Source organism: Aegilops tauschii, chromosome 7, assembly GCF_002575655.3.
Source record: "Aegilops tauschii subsp. strangulata cultivar AL8/78 chromosome 7, Aet v6.0, whole genome shotgun sequence".
Lineage (NCBI taxonomy): Eukaryota > Viridiplantae > Streptophyta > Magnoliopsida > Poales > Poaceae > Aegilops > Aegilops tauschii.
Window position 1 is genome coordinate 507,394,867 of NC_053041.3, and position 20,918 is coordinate 507,415,784.

Below are 20,918 nucleotides of genomic sequence, written 5' to 3' on the forward strand. Positions count from 1 at the left end.
AATGCATGGAACATACATGAAATGTCGCGGAAACTGTTGAAACTTACTTCTCTGGAACAATAATACAGAGCGTTCAATACTGACTTGCACATAATACGCAATTAGCGCAGCTCCCCGCTCGGCCGCCGCCCCGCTGCAGATCCAGCCCCACCTCTGCCCCCGCCGCCGATTCCACCCCGCCCGGGCCTCCGCCCGCCGTCGTACAGGCGGATCGGGCCGTCGCCGCACCGCGCCGCCCCGGACCCGTTCGCCTCCGCTTCGGCCGCCTCCACCCCGCCCCGGCCCCGTCCGCCTCAGCCCCGCCCTGCCCCCGCCGCCTCCGCCCCGCCCTCCGCCCGCCGCCATGTGCGTTGCCATGGGCTAACAAAATATATGCACAACAAAAAATATGCTACTAAAAATGTATATACAAAGAGAAATGTCATGTGATATGGGAGTGATAGACAATTGACATGTGATGATATTTCATACTTGTGACGCGGTAGATAAATGCATCTCATCGTCATCTTTCTCTTCCCCTCACTATCTCACTATCTTTTTCTTCTTGGTGTGTTTCTCATGAGGGCAAGCATAATCATTGATATGAATAGTCATGAAAATATCAGATCACTGCAACCAACAATCTATCATCTGCTCCAAAATTGACACCTATGCTTATCATACATACCAGAAAAAACAACTACAATGTTGCAGTCAAGACAAAATTTTGAAAGAGTATTAATGGACCGGGCATTGACAAAATGATTCTGTTAGTGTAACGCAGACCAAATCACATGGCACACACACCAATCTATTCGGGAGGGTTACATTAATCAAACAATTTGTTCAGCACATGGTAGCTATATAAATAGTCCAAATATCATTCATGTTGACAAAAAATAGCAATGCTCACAGCTACATACGAAATTGGCCAGAGACAATTTTCTAGCATCTTCTATTTTTACACAGCGTCACATGCCAAGTTTCCAAAGATTGAACTTAATAAAGACATGCCTTCACGTCCATGCAGGAGCTTTAGTGTCGATCTGCCAAATAAATTGCTCCGATGCTGGCGACGAATCTTTCGTTCGAGCTTCTATAGCCCCTCCGCTGCACAGATCTGGCCATCTCCACTCACTCGCCTCATAGGCAGCAGCAGCTCCACGTGTTGATCCACTCATACTCACTCCCCTCGTAGGAATACTGAACCATAAAAATATTTTCAGAGTATCAGGATTGTATCATGAATTATGTTCACTTCTATCAACACCTCAAGACTCAAAGCTTTTGTGTTTGGTAAGAAAATTCAGCAGATATGAAGGTAAAATGAAATCATCAATATAATTCCCACCTACACTAATGCATGGAACATACATGAAATGTCGCGGAAACTGTTGAAACTTACTTCTCTGGAACAATAATACAGAGCGTTCAATACTGACTTGCACATAATACGCAATTAGCACGCAGGTTTCATCTAGTATGTAGATGTGGCGAACAGGAGCACGTACTTGGACAGAGCATACCGCATGGGGGCGAGGCTCCAGTCCAACACTTCCCCAGCCCTCCGATTTTATTGCAGTACTTTGTATGTCATAGGTGGCCTTTATTCACACGTCTAGTACTATTTTTCGTTGACACGGATGATATCTTAAATAAAACTTCCTAGACTATTACCTCAAATACAAGCTCCTTTCGTTCATATTTGTGGAGCACTTCTCAAAATATACCAAAATCTGAAAGTAACTAAATCACAGTATTTAACCTATTTTATCTTCTTGGCAAATGAAAGTATAGCTATAGCTTTGTATCAAAAGTGGCAGAAGAATTCAACAGCAGTACATTAACTGAGACCTCGGGTATGGGAGTGTTTCTGTCCAAGTACACACACACACACACACACACACACAGAGATATATCTTGGGAGAATATTGCCTTGAGGCAAGCAAATAACAGATTATAAATTTGACAAGCATGTTGGTTGATATTTAAACAGGGTAATAAATAAACCAAGATGTGAGACTATTCTATGGTGTACCTAATCAAAAATAAAATCCTTTGTGATTCAGTTGTATATATGTAACTGTAGAAAAATATTGACATCCGCAAGAGATTAAAAAAAGCACCATGTCATACCTACACGTATTTGATTGGTTCCCATGTTCTATCCACCTTCCCATTCTCCACTAATTCCTCCTTCAAGTCTCCATCTTCTGACTGAATTCAATCATATCTTAAGCTCATGCATCCTCCTATTTGTATTGGTCTTCGTATGGTCTTCCTACCTTTTGTATTGCCTGCATTTATAGCACAGATCTAAATTTTGCAACCAAGATTTGAGTTCCCAATTAATATGATGTGTAACAAATTTTGTAGAGTACTAATAATTTCTAACGACCATTGTTGGCTTTGCTTTCTTCTACTCGGAAATACCAGAGCATCTTACAAAAATGAGGCTTTCCAATACTACTCTTTACAAGTTTAATCCAAGAAGCTCCACGACCAATTGTAAAGAAAAAGGACAACCAAAAATCAATTTACCCGCACTTTACCAAATTTGGCAAAATACTCTTTGAAGTCCTCCCTTAAAACTATTTCTTTATGAAGCTTGTATGAAGCCGAATCTACATGATTCTATTCTGCAAGAGACACCACTCTTAAGAGAAATAAAATAAAATAGGAACTTAAGAGGTCATCTGGAAGACATAAGAAAATAATGACTACCATGCAGCAAAAATAGCATCAAGACCAGGTGCGAGTTCACACACCCTTATGATGATCTGGTATAGTTCCTAGGGCTGAAATTAGGGAGGAAATTGCAGTAACATTAAACCTGAGCATGCTTACCAATGAGGCGTTGATACAAACAGGATTCTGTCCTGGGCATCTCACTCTTCCAATAAGAAACGTAAAACCAACCTAGAATAGCATATCCGCATAGTCAGGGTAAGACCGGAATCCAAATGCAAGAGGATCAGCGCATAACTTTATGCCCAAAAACAAACATGTCATCATTCTGTTGTTAGTATCAACTACGTACAGATTATTATACAAGATTTCCATTGCCCTGAACATTAGTACAAGAGACGAAAAGGAAATCTATAAACTAAGAAGATTTCCACAATAAACAGAAGAAGCTACTACTGTGCATTATATCACACAATTAATTTATGATGCTAGCGAAGCTGTACAGGAGCCCAAAAGGAAACCTATAGTATTAAGCGCAGACTTCATCTGAATAGCCTTGCTTGTTCGGTGTTCCTAGTTATTGTGCAGACTTTAATCCTAATTTAACCGACCTCATCGGGTCTCGAATCAAATGTACCACAGCTCAAAGAGCCGCAAATCTAAAGATATACTAAAGAGCCGCAACTTTCTTTGCTTCACCTTCCGCCCTAAAATATCAAGTGCCCATTGCCCTGAACATTAGTACAAGAGACGACTTTGAATATATCTTCCGCCCTAAAGATCTATTCAGTGTTCTGCTTGCTTCAAGCTCTGTAAACAACACGGACGCCACAGCACATGATAGTGAGGATTTACTGAACCACACGTGCAGCATTTAAAAGGTGTGCATTACCACATAATCATTTATCTAAAATATGATGGCCACATATAGTTTAGTAGTACATCATAGAGAAAAGCATACATGTATTTTAGAGCTGGAAGGAATCACAGAAGCATGAGCATTGCTCGTAGACTATAAATCCAAAGCCACAAAAAATCTCAAGAACTAAATGAAGTTGGTCTGACATAGCTTCTAGCTGAGTAGCCAAGGTCTAGGATCTGAACCTCGGGCTGGTGACAATGGCAGAATCCAAGTCATTCCAATGGCACAATGGATCTGAATCAATGAACAACGCTGACGATGGATCCCTACATCACAATGAACAGATGCAGATGTTTCAGTCGGGACTGGGGGTGCATCAAGAACTTAGGAATTTGAGCAAATGTGGGTTGATGGAGATGTGAGGAAGCATGTATAACTGGTTACTACCTTGTAGAACTTGTGCTAGGATCTAGACAACACCGGCTTCTGAAGGTCTTCAGGGTGCTGAGCTGCAGGTCTTCAGGGTTTATAATGCCGGCCAGGATTTTCAGCCTCTCTGTGTAGGGCATGTTGATGTCACCCGGGAACCCCTTGACCTTCTTCGTTTCCTCATTCATCACACTCTGCATAACCATGAACTCATCAGAAATTTGTTCAGGCGTACTCAGAATGGGTTATATTATGATGCCATGGAAATGCAATTAATTTGGCTTACCTTGATGCTGTCCTTGAGCCGAGGAGAAATCTCCTTGTCGAAGCTGTCGAATATCTTCAAATACAGGACCGTGCTTACACCGTCGCCGTCATTCTCACCGAACATGGTAGTGGGATAGGTAGGCACAACTGTACAGATTATTTAATAAACTCTTAAGCTCAGACTAACAAATCATTTTTCTCAAAAAAAATGTACTAAGCAATCAACACTACTTGGTTAAGTAGGTGAAGAAACATGAGAAAATTACCTGAACGCTCACAATGAGAAGCGAAGGAAAGGAGTCATGGGGATTCAGCGACGGGAGCGCAATGTGGCACACCTTCCTTGCGCGGGCAAACATGTCTGCTTCAAACGGGGTGTAAGGGGAGTAGTTTGGGGCTAGGGATTTCCTGTTGTCTCTGCAATCAATTTCGAAAGATTCAGTCAGGCATCCTGATAGAAGGAATAGACAGTGGATGAATGCATATCAGGAGTCTCAGTAACATTGCTTCTTACTTGAAGAAGCCTTCCCCCCTCTGACTCTGAACACCGACGGCTGGAGGACCGACCAGCAGCCTTCCGACGGTTTCTCGTCGGTCGAATACGGCAGCCTCAGGCCCGCTCTCGGCGGGTACAGGTACTTCGCCGAGCCAGCTGAATTTATCGTCAGTTTTGTCAGCAAAGCATAAACGAAATGCTGATGAACAATTTAAATGGTACTGCTGGATAAGCAGATGAAAGTGCTGTGGTTGACTCACTCATTTCGGTCATTTCATCGCCCTCATACGATCTCCTCCGGAAGGAGAGCCTGACGATGGCCAATTTCTTCCTCGGGTGGTGCGGGCTGAACCTGGCGACCGACATCCTCTGGACCTTGTAGCTCGGGACCAAGCCCGGGAAAGGCCGAGGCGAGCACGACGTCGCGGTCTGCCGTTCTTTCAGGCTACCAACAACAACAGGAGCAGCAGCATCCGGATCTTCGCTTTTCACGGGGGGTCGGAGGAGTCACCCTGGCACGCCTCCGCGTCCACCAAGCACACCGCGTCCTTGCACGGCGACGCGTTTGTGCCGCCAGCGACGTCTTCCGGGAGACGGGGAGAGGATCTGGATTTACACGGATGGGGAGCATCTGATGCTGAGTACACTGCGAGCCTGAAACGGCACTGCAGGGCATGAGAAACCGGGCGAGCAGAATACCTCCACTGACGCTGGAGTAATCGTTGTCATCCTTGGAGCCGGCCGAGTCTCCCAACATGCTGAAGGAGTCGTACCACGCCTCATCGCAGATCACTGCAAAAACAAAACAAAAATCAGGGGTCTAGTCGAGCAGGTCGGCGCCGGCCAGAGAAAATGAGGCAAACAAACAGCAGCGGCATCTCCAGCTAAATCAAAGGAGAAATCTCTACTACCTGGGTGGCTGGTGCTTGATGGATGCAAAACTGGGTGGATGGATCTCGCAGCTGGCGGACGGCCATCCTTCAACCTGGCTCGGCTTGTGAGGATGGCAGCGACGGTTGTCAGCCCGCGTGGCCTAGGCTACGGGGTGAAAACAGTGTCACGACGCACAAGGACAGTGAGGCACGGGCGCTCTGGTTGGGGCTCGACAGTGTTGAGCAGCCTGGATCTGAGAGATGGTGCCACAGAGAGGAGATGAGTGATCACGGCGCCCAACCGTGGCCTGGGGCAAGGCCTTGACCGGCGTGCGTGGGCTGGCGGCGGCGCATGGAGAGCAGGCGGCGTGCCTGGGCCGGCGGCACCTGGAGGGCTGGTGCCGTCGCGGAGGAGCGGCTGTAGGCGAGAACCGGAGGAGGTGGGGAATGGGGTGCGGAGTGCGGAGAGGCCGGCGGCGGACACGTCTCGGCACAGCGTGCATCCTGCTGTCCCTCGTCTCTTCCCTTGTGCGGCGGCTAGGGTTTGCGGAGGGAGAGCAGCCTCGTTTGTGTGAGGGGCTTCGCTCCCTGGTTCGTGCGATGGGTTGTCGGTCGATTTTTTTTTCCTTAGGTGCGAGGGGATGGTGGAGGTGGGAGGAGGACGAAAAAAACTACGAAAAAAACTACGAAAAAAACCTACGAAAATGGTGGGACGAAAATTGACCGGAGACTATCAACTGCTCCATTAGGAGTAGAGATGTGCACATTTAAGATTTTCAAATTCTTTGATTAAAATTGTAAATGCAATATTAACATTTTTTAACACACAGTCAACTTTTTTCTAAACACATTTAACATGTTTCAAATACTTGTTCAACATGTTTTTAAAATTTTTATTACGTTTTTATATACATGATAAAAAATTCATTACTTTCTTATACATGGTCAACATTTTTTAATACATATTTAACATTTTTTATACTTCCTCCATTCCGTTTTATAGTACGTATAGTTTCCAGCAGCAATACCAATGAGTGAGCTGGCACATGTACTTGGGTCTAATATACCCCTCCACCAACTCTGTACAGCCCCATGTGCGCATCACCTCAGCCACGCGTAATCCCGCCACGGAGTGAAATTGGAGGGAAAGTTCAGGGCATTCCCGCGTCCACGTCTGCGTGGCCAGCCCCACCCACGCCCGCTCAGCCTTTTCAAATTTGAATCAGCTCTCCTGGACGGGACCAAGAGTGTACTAGTACACCATTTTTCTCTCCCCATCTCATTTCTCTCTAGTTCTTCACCCTGCAATGGCAGGGTTAGATTTAAACAACCAGATCAACTGGGAAGATGTCCAAGAAGACTACGGCGGTCTTGCCGGAGAGCTAGACTACGATCTGGAGCTAATCGTCTCGGATGAAGGTACGTCTTGTCTCCCCGCCGAGGTTCATATTTTTGTTGGTGCTCTCGTCTTCTTGCTGATCATTTGCTCACCATCTTGGTTTGTTGATTTGTTTTGCCAGAGGACGAACCTCACGAGCATGTGCATGCTGAAGCTGAGCCTGGCCGTGGACGCGGTCATGGCCGTGGACGCGTAGGCGCCGGCCGCGGAGACACCGGCCGTGGACGCGGTCATGGCCGGCGCGGACGTACGAGGTTGGGACTCACTGGAATATCACCAACCGTTAGGTGGCAGGCTAGCCAACCTCCACTCGGTGACGCCGGCCTCGGCCAACCTTCCGTTCATGTCGATACTGGCATTGACTTGAACGTGGAATCCGGCGGCGGCGGCGGCGGCGACGACGGACATGGAATGCTTGGCATTGACTTGAATGTTGAACTTCATGCAGTCGATGCCGGAGTTGATGCTGAAAATGTTGAATGAAACGACGAGGAACATCCAGCTCCAGCTGGTATGCATGCTTGTACTGGTTCATGCATACATGTGTGCTATGCATTGTGGATCATGCATGCTTGCACTGATCGCATACATGCGTACTGCTTCATGGATTCTGAATCATGCATGCTTGTACCGGTTCATGCATACATGTGTGCTGGTTCATGGATACTGGTTCATGCATGCTTCTAGTGGTCATGTATACTGGATCATGCATGCTTGTACTGCTTCATGCATACATGTACTGGTTCCTGCATGATTGTTCATATAGTTAGCAATGTACAAAGATGAAGGCAAGAAAAAGAGAAGGCAGTACAAAGATGAAGAAAAGCAAAATCTATTTGCCATGATCTTGGAGAGGTCTTCTTTGGGTAAATTGAATCATGGAATTACTAAAGCTATCGCCGAAGAAACAAACATTCCTTTGCGAACTATACAACTGAGATGGCTGGAGGGAAAGAAGGCTGGTGGATTGCAGGGAGTCTTGAGCAAGAGGACCAAGAATTGTGGCCGCAAGAGGATTGCTTTCAATGAAGATGCCATAAAGGATATTGATCTAAGAAAGAGAACAAGTCTCCAAGATCTTGCTAATGAGTTGAACATGGCAAAGACTACCTTATTCAGGCGTTTGAAGGAGGGCAGACTCAGGCGGCATTCTAATGCCATCAAATCAACACTGACAGAAGAAAACAAGAGGGCTAGGGTTCAGTTTTGTTTGTCTATGTTTCAGCCATTAAGCATCCCAGAAGAGCCAACATTTGATGGAATGTACAACGTCATCCACATAGATGAGAAGTGGTTCTATCGCACTCGGAAGAATCAAAAATTCTATTTGGGTCTCAATGAGGAAGATCCGAAGCGTACCACACAAAACAAGAATTACATTGAAAAAGTGATGTTCCTTGCTGCGGTGGCGAGGCCTCGATATGATGATGATGGCAACATGACATTTGATGGCAAGATTGGCATATGGCCTTTTACATTCCTAGAGGAGGCTAAGAGGGATAGCAAGAACCGCGACGCGGGAACAATTGTTACTAAGGTGTTGCCGGCGGTGACAAGGAAAGTTAGCCAAGATTACATGGTGAACAAACTTCTTCCTGCCATTAAGGAGAAGTGGCCTGCTTCGGACCGCGGTTATCCTATAATCATACAACAGGACAATGCCAAAACTCATATTCCCGTCAGTGATCCATGTTTTGTGAAGCCGCAATGGCAGATGGATGGAACATTAGGTTGACGTGCCAACCACCTAATTCTCCTGATCTGAACATATTGGACCTAGGTTTTTTTGCAGCCCTACAAGCTTTATTTCAGAAGTTGTTCCCAGGTTCACTAGATGACATTGTTACCAAGGTGCTCCAAGCATATGGAGAGTACCCCCCCCCCCCCCCCCGAGAGGAGCAACCGCATCTTCCTCACTTTGCAGTCCTGTATGCGGGAGATACTCAAACTTAATGGCGGCCAACACTACAAGGTTCCACACATGAGGAAGGTGGCCCTAGCAGGAGCTGGCCTTCTCCCAGCTAGGTTACCATGTGATCCAGCAATTGTAAATGCCGCGATCGAGTTCCTAAGTGCCACCATGTAGACATGGTCATTGTCTGCTCATGCAACAGTTTGCACTCTGGACATATTTTGGGTTCAATTGATCAGAGAAGTCTGGGCATATTTTGGGTTCAATTGATCAATGTATTCTGGACATATTTTGGCAACAAATGATCAATGTAATCTGAACATATTTTGGCAACAAGTGATCAATGTAATCTGGACATATTGATCCATGTATTCTGGATATGTTTTGTGTTTAGTTGACCAATGATAATTTCCATGCATGCAATTGAGGTTGAGCTATTTAATCTGGAGCTAACCATGAAGCAAAAATAAACATAACATGAACACAACCAAGTTTGAGCAATGTAATTCAAACACTTTCTATATTCACTTGAGAAGATACACATCACAGACTTCCCAAACAAAATACACATCACATCTGTTTACCATGTCCATGCATGCAAGTTAATTTTGATGCATAAACTCACGTCGGATAACCAGGAATTAATAGGTTCAGCATAATATCCCTTACCTCCATCGTCGATTCATCGAGCGAGTCGCCACCGTGACCGGGCATAGAGTCAGGCACGAAAGATACATCATTCTCACCATCCTCAGGCAGCGCCGCTTCACCGTCGTCGGTCTCGACATCCTCGGGCAGCAACTCTACGCCGTCGTCGGTCTGGGCGTCCTCGGTTAGCAACTCGATGCCATCGTCGGTCTGGGCGTCCTCGAGCAGCAACTCTATGCCGTCGTCATTCTGGGCGTCCTTGGGCAGCAACTCTATGTCATCGTCGGTCTGGGCGTCCTCGAGCAGCAACTCTACGCCGTCGTCGGTCTGGGCGTCCTCGAGCAGCAACTCTACGCCGTCGTCGGTCTGGGCGTCCTCGGGCAGCACCTCATTGCCGTCCCGGGTCTCGGCGTCCTCGGGCAGCACCTCTCCGCCGTCGGTCTCGGCGTCCTCGGGCAGCACCTCATTGCCGTCCTGGGTCTCGGCATCCTCGGGCAGCACCTCTTCACCGGCCAACATGAGCTTGTTACTGTACATGCATCCTGTTCGTGTACTTGGGCAGCCGCCAAGTACATGGACACCGTGATGAGCAAAACTAAGCGGCATGGGCGAGGCATCTTCTACACGGACGCCGACATCGGCATCCTGGGTCACGAGCGAACCTTGGTTAGTGTCGCCGACATCAAATCCGTTGACGTACTCGAGCAGGTCCTCCTTATTGAGGGCGTCCAGCCAGTCTCCAGCGCAGCCCTCGCCAGGGATCTCCTCCTCTTCTTCCTCCTCTGTTTCTTCGAATTCCCGCTGTCGCTTGCCGAATCGTTGAGCATCTGGACCGTCCAACTTGGGTGTGTGGCCTATCAACAACTCAATTTGCTGTATTGACGCCTTTGCGTCCTTCAACAGAGCCAGAATCTTCCTCCTCACCTCTCCCTCAACTCCTCCGGCCATGAAGACCGCCGCCTCCGCCACACCTCTCGGCCCAGATCTGTTGGATGGCTACTGACGTGAAGTGGAGAAGATCGATGAGAGAGGGAGAGGAAGCGTTGTGGGAGGTGGGGATCAGCAAGGGAGGTGGGGATCGATGGGGATCAGCGAGGAAGAAGGGAGATCGGTGGGGATCAGCGAGGTGAGGAAAGCAGCGAGAAGAAAGAGATAAGGGAGAGAGAGGCTAGCAATGTGGTGGGCTGGGGGCGCTGGCTGTTCGATTTGGTGGGGGGCATTTTCGTCCAAAATCGCTCGAGGAGGGAGATACGCACTACAGTGTGGAATTTCTCTCAAAAACTTGTACGCACTATAAAACGGAATGGAGGGAGTACATATTTCACTTTTTTTCCAAATGCTTGATTAGCATTTTAAAACAGTTGTTCAATTTTTTTTCAAATTCGTGATTTAACTTTTAAAAATATATGATTAAATAATTCATGCTTTTTTATTTTTGTATAAATTTTTCGTATACGTGATAAAGATTTTCTCTATACACGGTTAACATTTTTCAAACGTGTGTAACATTTTTCAATTCTGTATGTAAAGTTATTTTCATTATAGACATAACTAGAATATTACGAAATATAAGCAAAATACAAGGCAACAAAGTGAAAAAAAAAGCTCAACCCACGGTCCCTGCTGGGATGGGCACTGCTTGACTCGAGCGCTCGCTTCATCTCGCGTGAAGCAAGACATATCAGCGCCCAAGTCATTTCCTATTCGGCGCCTTAAAGGCCGCTTACTGCTGTGTAAACGGTACGCAGCGTCCCACGTGAGTTTTCTACAGGCCGGCCATTGTACTCCTCCAGTTGTTTTTTTTTTCTGTTTTGCTCCGTTGGTTTCCAAGAGAGCAACTAGCTTTTTTGCGACAAAGAGAGTTGCTGACGGTTACCATTTCAGGGGCAACTGCAGCGGTTGCCTTTATTTCTAGCGTCTGGAGCACGCCAGGTGATGCACCTGCATGTCGTCATGTGTTATATTCTGGACGCATCCTTCAAAGCATGATTTTGCTTTCGTTTTCTACACGCGTTTTTAGGTTTTATTTAATTTTTTTGCCTTTTGGATGGCTTTTCTCAGTTTTTTTTATTTTTAAGAGCAACTTCAATGAGGCGATCCAAACGTATACGGATTTTGTCTGTTTTTTTCGTTTAGGTCGCATGTCCGCCTAGCGGGTATGAGACGGACACACTCAACGCATGGATGTACCCAACGCACGATGTCAAAAAATCTATTCTGTCCGGCTCGCCAGCCCCGCGCCAGCAACATCACTCGCCGGCCAGCGCTCCAGCCGCGCCCGCCCGCAGCCGTGCTCGTCAGCAGCGGCTAGCTAGCTAGCTTGCCCGCCCGCGCCATGCCGTAGCTAGCTAGCTAGCACGCCCGCCGCTCGTGTAGTGCCACGCGCTCACGCTCGCCCTGCCGCCGCACCCGCTCGCAAGCCCGTCCGCCGTCGCAGCAGAGCTCGAGCTCGCCCTTGCCTCCCCGTGCGCACCCTTCTGCCCGCACCGTCGTGTTCCTCCGTCGCCGCCGCGTTCCTCCTGTGCCGTCGCGAGGCTGCCGGTGTGGAGCTTTCTTGTCGCGCCGCCGCGTTCCTCCCGTGCTGTCGCGACCTGCACCACCGGCACCGCCGCCCGCCCGCCCCGCTGCTGCCGCCGCCTCGTCCAAACACGGCCTGCACTCCCGGCCGCCCGCCTCCCCCGCTCCCTCCCCGAGCTCGCCGCGCCGCGCCCGCTCCGAGCTCGTCGCGCCGCGCCCGCCCCGAGCTCGCCGCCGTCGTGGCTAGCTTCTGCGGCTGCGACACCGGGCGTGGCGCGGCAAGGAGCCCGACGGCGAGCGACCCGAGCGCGCGGAGCAGCGAGGCACCGGCGAGGGCGATAGGCGCGAAGTAGGCGCCGGCGAGCGGCAGCCTTCCCCACTTCCGTCCGTTGACGAGGCCAACGACGGCGCCCTCGATCCCATCTCTTCCGACAGTGAGAGCGAGAGAAGAAAAGGGGAAGGTGCGGGGGTCGCTGATTTGTGGGGCCAGGGCGGACACGAGAGGCCACCAGCGGATGGGAGCGGATGACGGGAGTGCTCTCGCGGACCCATTTGTTTTCATATTTGCATTCAGTTTGGGTCCGGGGCGGACAGTAAGCGGACAGCGGGTGGACGCTTTGTCCGTTTGGGTCGCCCCATTGGGCCATCTTTTTTATCCGGATGACCCAAACGGATAAAATGGGTTGAGTTGCTCTAAATTCTTTTATGAAGCACAACATATGCAGTTTTTCTATGCAATTCTTCATATGTTGTGTTTTTAAACTAGTGATTTCAGTTTTTCTATGTGTTTGTGCGGTTGGCTTTCTCTGTTTTTTTTCTTTTTTTAAATTCATGAATTTTTTTTATACACACAAAATTTCCAAATCCCTGAATGTTTTTTATTTTTAAAATTCATGAATGTTTTTTATACACGCGAAAAGTTCATGAATGTTTTTCTATACACGCAAAAACTCATGAATGTTTTTTATACTCTCACTAACGTTGATGGTGCTCCATCCACCACTAGGGAGAGGTTGCAGAGCCAATATCTTCATCTCATATATAAACTCTAAAGTTACCTAGATTTACGACTTAGAGTGAAAGGAGGTGCCTTCCACTCTTTCTATCATGATTGTTGTGTTGTGATGTAGATGGTTGGCAGTGTCTTGGGACATGAATGCTAGGGCGACGGCCTTGGGATGGTGGTTCGCATGGTTGGCTCCCCAGCTAGTACCAAGGTGGTGGTGGTGGCTATGCTGGCTGTGGTGGCTATGCCTCTTGGTTGCCTAAAAGGCGGAGGGGTGTAGCGGTGGGTGGCTCAGGCTCGCGGTTGTAGTTGGCAGTTGCGACACCCAGATCCTGATCTGGAGGGTTGTGTGCGTCATGGTTGTCCTGGGCACCTTGTGGTGGCACTGGTGAGCTGTCGAGTAAAACCTCCGCACTTTGGCGCCAACAGCGCTGACACATGTGGTTACCGCTTTCCTCTTGAGGGCGTCGTTGTGGTTCTCTCTGTGCCAGGGTTTCGGTGAAGACCCATGTTCATCTCAGACTTGATAGCGACGCGCTTAGCGTTGTTCCCCTTCCTGGGTGCATTGTTGTGGAACGTAGGTGTCCTAGATTATGCCGTGGCATAGTCTCAAGCCTACTTGGGTTATCTTTTGGCAATGTAACCACGGGCGTTTATATTGACTGGTTATTTCGGAATCTACATTGTAAGAGGGCCTCCTTACTAGTATTTTTATTGTTTGGCCATGTAGTTTGTTTTGCGCTTTATCCATAAAACAGGGTGAGTGCCCGTTTCAAGAGAAGGCCGAGACGCAACAAGCTACCATCGCATCTGCTAGGTGACAACAAAGGCTAATGATGTTTTTTTTTAAGATCCAGCAATTGCTGGAGCTCGTTGATTAAGCAGGAGAATATTTACATGATTGCAGGCGTGACAAGGATCGAAGTAAGAGAAAAATAAAGAGGTAATATCACGAGAAGTTATAGAACTTGCGCTCGATATTAAGTTTAGTGCTAGAATTTTGAAAATACGGATTTATGGTCACGTAACTTGATATCTCGTGCAGATACGGTCACAAAATGTGTATGCGGATGTATTCGTGTGTATGGCCTTACCTGTCAGTGAGTGTCTCGGCCGACACATTTTTGCACAACACACCCTTGTATTTTTTTATTTGCAAAAAGGGAACCATTTTTGCAGAAAACCCCCTCATATTTTCTTATTTGAAAACCCCCTCATATTTTCTTATTTGTAGAAAAGTCAACCACTGTACTATATATTGGTACGAAAGTTTATACACAGAGAAAGAATGCGCCAAGTTGGTCTCGAACTCGGGACCAACGATACAACCCGAGCCATACTAGCCAATCTACCAATCACGTGTTGGAAATATGCCCTAGAGGCAATAATAAATTGGTTATTATTATATTTCCTTATTCATGATAATCGTTTATTATCCATGCTAGAATTGTATTGATAGGAAACTCAGATACATGTGTGGATACATAGACAACACCATGTCCCTAGTAAGCCTCTAGTTGACTAGCTCGTTGATCAATAGATGGTTACGGTTTCCTGACCATGGACATTGGATGTCGTTGATAACGGGATCACATCATTAGGAGAATGATGTGATGGACAAGACCCAATCCTAAGCCTAGCACAAGATCGTGTAGTTCGTTTGCTCAGAGCTTTTCTAATGTCAAGTATCAGTTCCTTAGACCATGAGATTGTGCAACTCCCGGATACCGTAGGAATGCTTTGGGTGTACCAAACGTCACAACGTAACTGGGTGGCTATAAAGGTGCACTACAGGTATCTCCGAAAGTGTCTGTTGGGTTGGCACGAATCGAGACTGGGATTTGTCACTCCGTGTAAACGGAGAGGTATCTCTGGGCCCACTCGGTAGGACATCATCATAATGTGCACAATGTGACCAAGGAGTTGATCACGGGATGATGTGAGTTACGGAACGAGTAAAGAGACTTGCGGGTAACGAGATTGAACAAGGTATAGGGATACCGACGATCGAATCTCGGGCAAGTAACATACCGATAGACAAAGGGAATTGTATACGGGATTGATTGAATCCCCGACATCGTGGTTCATCCGATGAGATCATCATGGAACATGTGGGAGCCAACATGGGTATCCAGATCCCGCTGTTGGTTATTGACCGGAGAACGTCTCGGTCATGTCTGCATGGTTCCCGAACCCGTAGGGTCTACACACTTAAGGTTCGATGACGCTAGGGTTATAGGGAAAGTTTGTACGTGTTACCGAATGTTGTTCGGAGTCCCGGATGAGATCCCGGATGTCACGAGGAGTTCCGGAATGGTCCGGAGGTAAAGATTTATATATGGGAAGTCATGTTTTGGTCACCGAAAAAGTTTCGGGTGATATCGGTAATGTACCGGGACCACCGGGAGGGTCCCGGGGGTCCACCAAGTCGGGCCACCGGCCCCAGAGGGCTGCATGGGCCAAGTGTGGGATGGGGACCAGCCCCAGGTGGGCTGGTGCGCCCCCCCCACAAGAGGCCCAGGGCGCAGGACAGGGGGGAAGGGGAAACCCTAGGCTCAGATGGGCCTAAGGCCCATCTAGTGGGGCGCCCCCTCTCTCCCCCCCTTTGGCCGCCCCCAAGCCCCATCTAGGGCTGGCCGCACCCCTTGGGGGAGGGGGAAACCCTAGATGGGGGCGCAGCCTTCCCCCTCCCCTATATATATTGGGGTTTTGGGGCTGCCCAAGACACGAGAACGTCTCTCTTTCGGCGCAGCCCTACCCCTCTCCCTCCTCCTCCTCTCCCGCGGTGCTTGGCGAAGCCCTGCGGGATTGCCATGCTCCTCCATCACCACCACGCCATCGTGCTGCTGCTGGATGGAGTCTTCCCCAACCTCTCCCTCTCTCCTTGCGGGATCAAGGCGTGGGAGACGTCACCGGGCTGCACGTGTGTTGAACGCGGAGGCGCCATGGTTCGGCGCTTAGATCGGAATCAACCGCGATCTGAATCGCTACGAGTACGACTCCCTCATCCGCGTTCTTGCAACGCTTCCGCATCGCGATCTACAAGGGTATGTAGATGCACTCCCCTTCCCTTCGTTGCTAGTAAACTCCATAGATTGATCTTGGTGATGCGTAGAAAATTTTGAATTTCTGCTACGTTCCCCTACAGTGGCATCATGAGCTAGGTCTATGCGTAGTTTCTATGCACGAGTAGAACACAAAGTAGTTGTGGGCGTCGATGTTGCCAATTCTTCTTGCCGCTACTAGTCTTATCTTGTTTCGGCGGCATTGTGGGATGAAGCGGCCCGGACCGACCTTACACGTACGCTTACGTGAGACAGGTTCCACCGACTGACATGCACTAGTTGCATAAGGTGGCTAGCGGGTGTCTGTCTCTCCCACTTTAGTCGGAACGGATTCGATGAAAAGGGTCCTTATGAAGGGTAAATAGAAATTGGCATATCACGTTGTGGTTTTACGTAGGTAAGAAACATTCTTGCTAGAAACCTATACAAGCCACGTAAAAACTTGCAAACAACAATTAGAGGACGTCTAACTTGTTTTTGCAGCATGTGCTATGTGATGTGATATGGCCAGAAGATGTGATGAATGATATATGTGATGTATGAGATTGATCATATTCTTGTAATAGGAATCACGACTTGCATGTCGATGAGTATGACAACCGGCAGGAGCCATAGGAGTTGTCTTTATTTTTTGTATGACCTGCATGTCATTGAATAACGCCATATAAATTACTTTACTTTATTGCTAAGCGCGTTAGCCATAGAAGTAGAAGTAATCGTTGGCGTGACAACTTCATGAAGACACAATGATGGAGATCATGGTGTCATGCCGGTGACAAAGATGATCATGGTGCCCTGAAGATGGAGATCAAAGGAGCAAAATGATATTGGCCATATCATGTCACTATTTGATTGCATGTGATGTTTATCATGTTATGCATCTTATTTGCTTAGAACGACGGTAGTAAGTAAGATGATCCCTCACTAAAATTTCAAGAGAAGTGTTCCCCCTAACTGTGCACCGTTGCGAAGGTTCGTTGTTTCGAAGCACCACGTGATGATCGGGTGTGATAGATTCTAACGTTCGAATACAACGGGTGTTGACGAGCCTAGCATGTACAGACATGGCCTCGGAACACATGCGAAACACTTAGGTTGACTTGACGAGCCTAGCATGTACAGACATGGCCTCGGAACACAAGAGACCGAAAGGTCGAACATGAGTCGTATAGCAGATACGATCAACATGGAGATGTTCACCGATGATGACTAGTCCGTCTCACGTGATGATCGGACACGGCCTAGTTTGACTCGGATCATGTATCACTTAGATGACTAGAGGGATGTCTATCTGAGTGGGAGTTCATAATCAGATGAACTTCATTATCATGAACATAGTCAAAAAGGTCTTTGCAAATTATGTCATAGCTTGTGCTTTAGTTCTACTGGTTAAGATATGTTCCTAGAGAAAATTTAGTTGAAAGTTGATAGTAGCAATTATGCGGACTGGGTCCGTGAACTGAGGATTGTCCTCATTGCTGCACAGAAGGCTTATGTCCTTAATGCACCGCTCGGTTTGCTGAACCTCAGCGTCGTCTGTAGATGTTGCGAAACATCTGACATACACGTTTTGATGACTACGTGATAGTTCAGTGCGTAATGCTAACGGTTTAGAATTGTGGCACCAAAGACGTTTTTGAAACGTCGCAGAACATGTGAGATGTTTCGAAGGCTGAAATTGGGATTTCAGACTAATGCCCGCATCAAGAGGTATGAGACCTCTGACAAGTTTCTTAAGCCTGCAGACTAAGGGAGAAAAGCTCAATCGTTGAGCGTGTGCTCAGATTGTCTGAGTGCCACAATCGCTAGAATCGAGTGGGAGTTAATCTTCCAGATGAGATAGTGATGGTTCTCCATAGTCACTGCCACCAAGCTATTAGAGCTTCGTGATGAACTATAACATATCAGGGATAGACATGATGATCCTTGAGCAACTCGCGATGTTTGACACCGCGAAAGTAGAAATCAAGAAGGAGCATCAATTGTTGATGGTTAGTAAAACCACTAGTTTCTAGAAGGGCAAGGGCAAAAGGGATACTTCATGAAACAGCAAATCATTTGCTGCTCTAGTGAAGAATCCCAAGGTTGAACCCAAACCCGAGACTAAGTGCTTCTATAATGAGGGAACGGCCACTGAAGCAGAATTACCCTAGATACTTGGTAGATGAGAAGGCAGGCAAGGTCGACAGAAGTATATTGGATATACATTATATGAATGTGTACTTTACTAGTACTCCTAGCAGCACCAGGGTATTAGATACCGGTGCGGTTGCTAAGTGTTAGTAACTCGAAATAAAAGCTGCGGAATAAATGGAGACTAGCTAAAGGTGAGATGACGTTGGAAGTGTTTCCAAGGTTGATGTGATCAAGCATCGCATGCTCCCTCTACCATCGAGATTGGCGTTTGCGTTGAGCACAAACATGATTGGATTATGTTTATCGCAATACGGTTATTCATTTAAGGAGAATAATGGTTACTCTGTTTATTTGAGTAATACCTTCAATGGTCTTGCACCTAAAATGAATCTCGATCGTAGTGATACACATGTTCATGCCAAAAGATATAAAATAGTAATGATAGTACCACATACTTTTGGCACTGCCACTTGAGTCATATTGGTATAGAACGCATGAAGAAGCTCCTGTTGGGAATCGTAGCATAATTTTAAAATTTTCCTACGCTCACCAAGATGCATCTATGGAGTATACTAGCAACGAGGGGAAAGGAGTGCATCTACATACCCTTGTAGATCGCGAGCGGAAGCGTTCCAATGAACGTGGATGACGGAGTCGTACTCGCCGTGATCCCAATCACCGATGACCGAGTGCCGAACGGACGGCACCTCCGCGTTCAACACACGTACGGTGCAGCGACGTCTCCTCCTTCTTGATCCAGCAAGGGGGGGAGGAGAGGTTGATGGAGATCCAGCAGCACGACGGCGTGGTGGTGGATGTAGCGGGATGCCGGCAGGGCTTCGCCGAGCTTCTACGAGAGAGAGGGGTGTAGCAGGGGAGGAGGGAGGCGCCCAAGGCTGTGATATTGCTGCCCTCCCTCCCCCCCTTTATATAGGCCCCCTTGGGAGGGGGGGGCGCCGGCCAAACCCATCTAGGGTGGGGGGCGGCGGCCAAGGGGGTGCCTTGCCCCCCAAGGCAAGTGGGAAGCCCCCCCACCCTAGGGTTTGCAACCCTAGGCGCATGGGGGGAGGCCCATGGGGGGCGCCCAGCCCACTAGGGGCTGGTTACCTTCCCACTTCAGCCCACGGGGCCCTCCGGGATAGGTGGCCCCACCCGGTGGACCCCCGGGACCCTTCCGGTGGTCCCGGTACAATACCGGTAACCCCCGAAACTTTCCCGGTGGCCGAAACTTGACTTCCTATATATAATTCTTCACCTCCGGACCATTCCGGAACTCCTCGTGACGTCCGGGATCTCATCCGGGACTCCGAACAACTTTTGGGTTTCCGCATACACATATCTCTACAACCCTAGCGTCACCGAACCTTAAGTGTGTAGACCCTACGGGTTCGGGAGACATGCAGACATGACCGAGATGCCTCTCCGGTCAATAACCAACAGCGGGATCTGGATACCCATGTTGGCTCCCACATGTTCCACGATGATCTCATCGGATGAACCACGGTGTCGAGGATTCAATCAATCCCGTATGCAATTCCCTTTGTCAATCGGTATGTTACTTGCCCGAGATTCGATCGTCGGTATCCCAATACCTTGTTCAATCTCGTTACCGGCAAGTCTCTTTACTCGTACCGCAATGCATGATCCCGTGACTAACGCCTTAGTCACATAGAGCTCATTATGATGATGCATTACCGAGTGGGCCCAGAGATACCTCTCCGTCACACGGAGTGACAAATCCCAGTCTCGATCCGTGCCAACCCAACAGACACTTTCGGAGATACCCGTAGTGCACCTTTATAGTCACCCAGTTACGTTGTGACGTTTGGCACACCCAAAGCACTCCTACGGTATCCGGGAGTTGCACGATCTCATGGTCTAAGGAAAAGATACTTGACATTGGAAAAGCTCTAGCAAACGAAACTACACGATCTTTTATGCTATGCTTAGGATTGGGTCTTGTCCATCACATCATTCTCCTAATGATGCGATCCCGTTATCAATGACATCCAATGTCCATAGTCAGGAAACCATGACTATCTGTTGATCAACGAGCTAGTCAACTAGAGGCTTACTAGGGACACGTTGTGGTCTATGTATTCACACATGTATTACGATTTCCGGACAATACAATTATAGCATGAACAATAGACAATTACCATGAACAAAGAAATATAATAATAACCATTTATTATTGCCGCTAGGGCATATTTCCAACAGCTCCATGTAGATGGATCTTTGGACTCACTCGTTTTTGAAAAGAATGAGACATGCGAACCATGTCTATTGGTATATATGCATGAAGAAACTCCATGCAGATGGATCGTTTGGACTCACTTGATTTTGAATCACTTGAGACATGCAAATCATACCACATGGGCAAGATGACTGAAAGGCCTCGTTTTCAGTAAGATGGAACAAGAGAGCAACTTGTTGGAAGTAATACATTTGATGTGTGCAGTCCAATGAGTGCTGAGGCACGCAGTGGATATCGTTATGTTCTTACTTCACAGATGATTTGAGTAGATGCTGAGTGTATTTACTTGATGAAACACAAGTCTGAATTATTGAAAGGTTCAAGTAATTTCAGAGTGAAGTTGAAGATCGTCGTGACAAAAGGATAAAATGTCTGTGATATGATC

General features: G+C 47.8%; 1 protein-coding gene and 1 pseudogene across 1 annotated transcript; one reads left to right on the top strand and one right to left on the bottom strand.

Moving 5' to 3' along the window:
- Positions 1–918: 918 nt before the first annotated feature.
- LOC109745056 (uncharacterized) lies at positions 919–7,226 on the bottom strand (annotated as a pseudogene).
- A 538-nt stretch (positions 7,227–7,764) lies between these two features.
- Positions 7,765–8,727, top strand: LOC109745057 (uncharacterized). Its single transcript, XM_020304195.1, has one exon. It carries the CDS (start codon positions 7,765–7,767, stop codon positions 8,725–8,727), a length of 963 nt encoding a protein of 320 aa, XP_020159784.1.
- The last annotated feature ends 12,191 nt before the right edge of the window (positions 8,728–20,918 follow it).

What these genes read in the sequence shown, in the direction of transcription:
- LOC109745057 (XM_020304195.1), top strand. Translation starts at nt 7,765, where the DNA reads ATGTACAAAGATGAAGGCAAGAAAAAGAGAAGGCAGTACAAAGATGAA.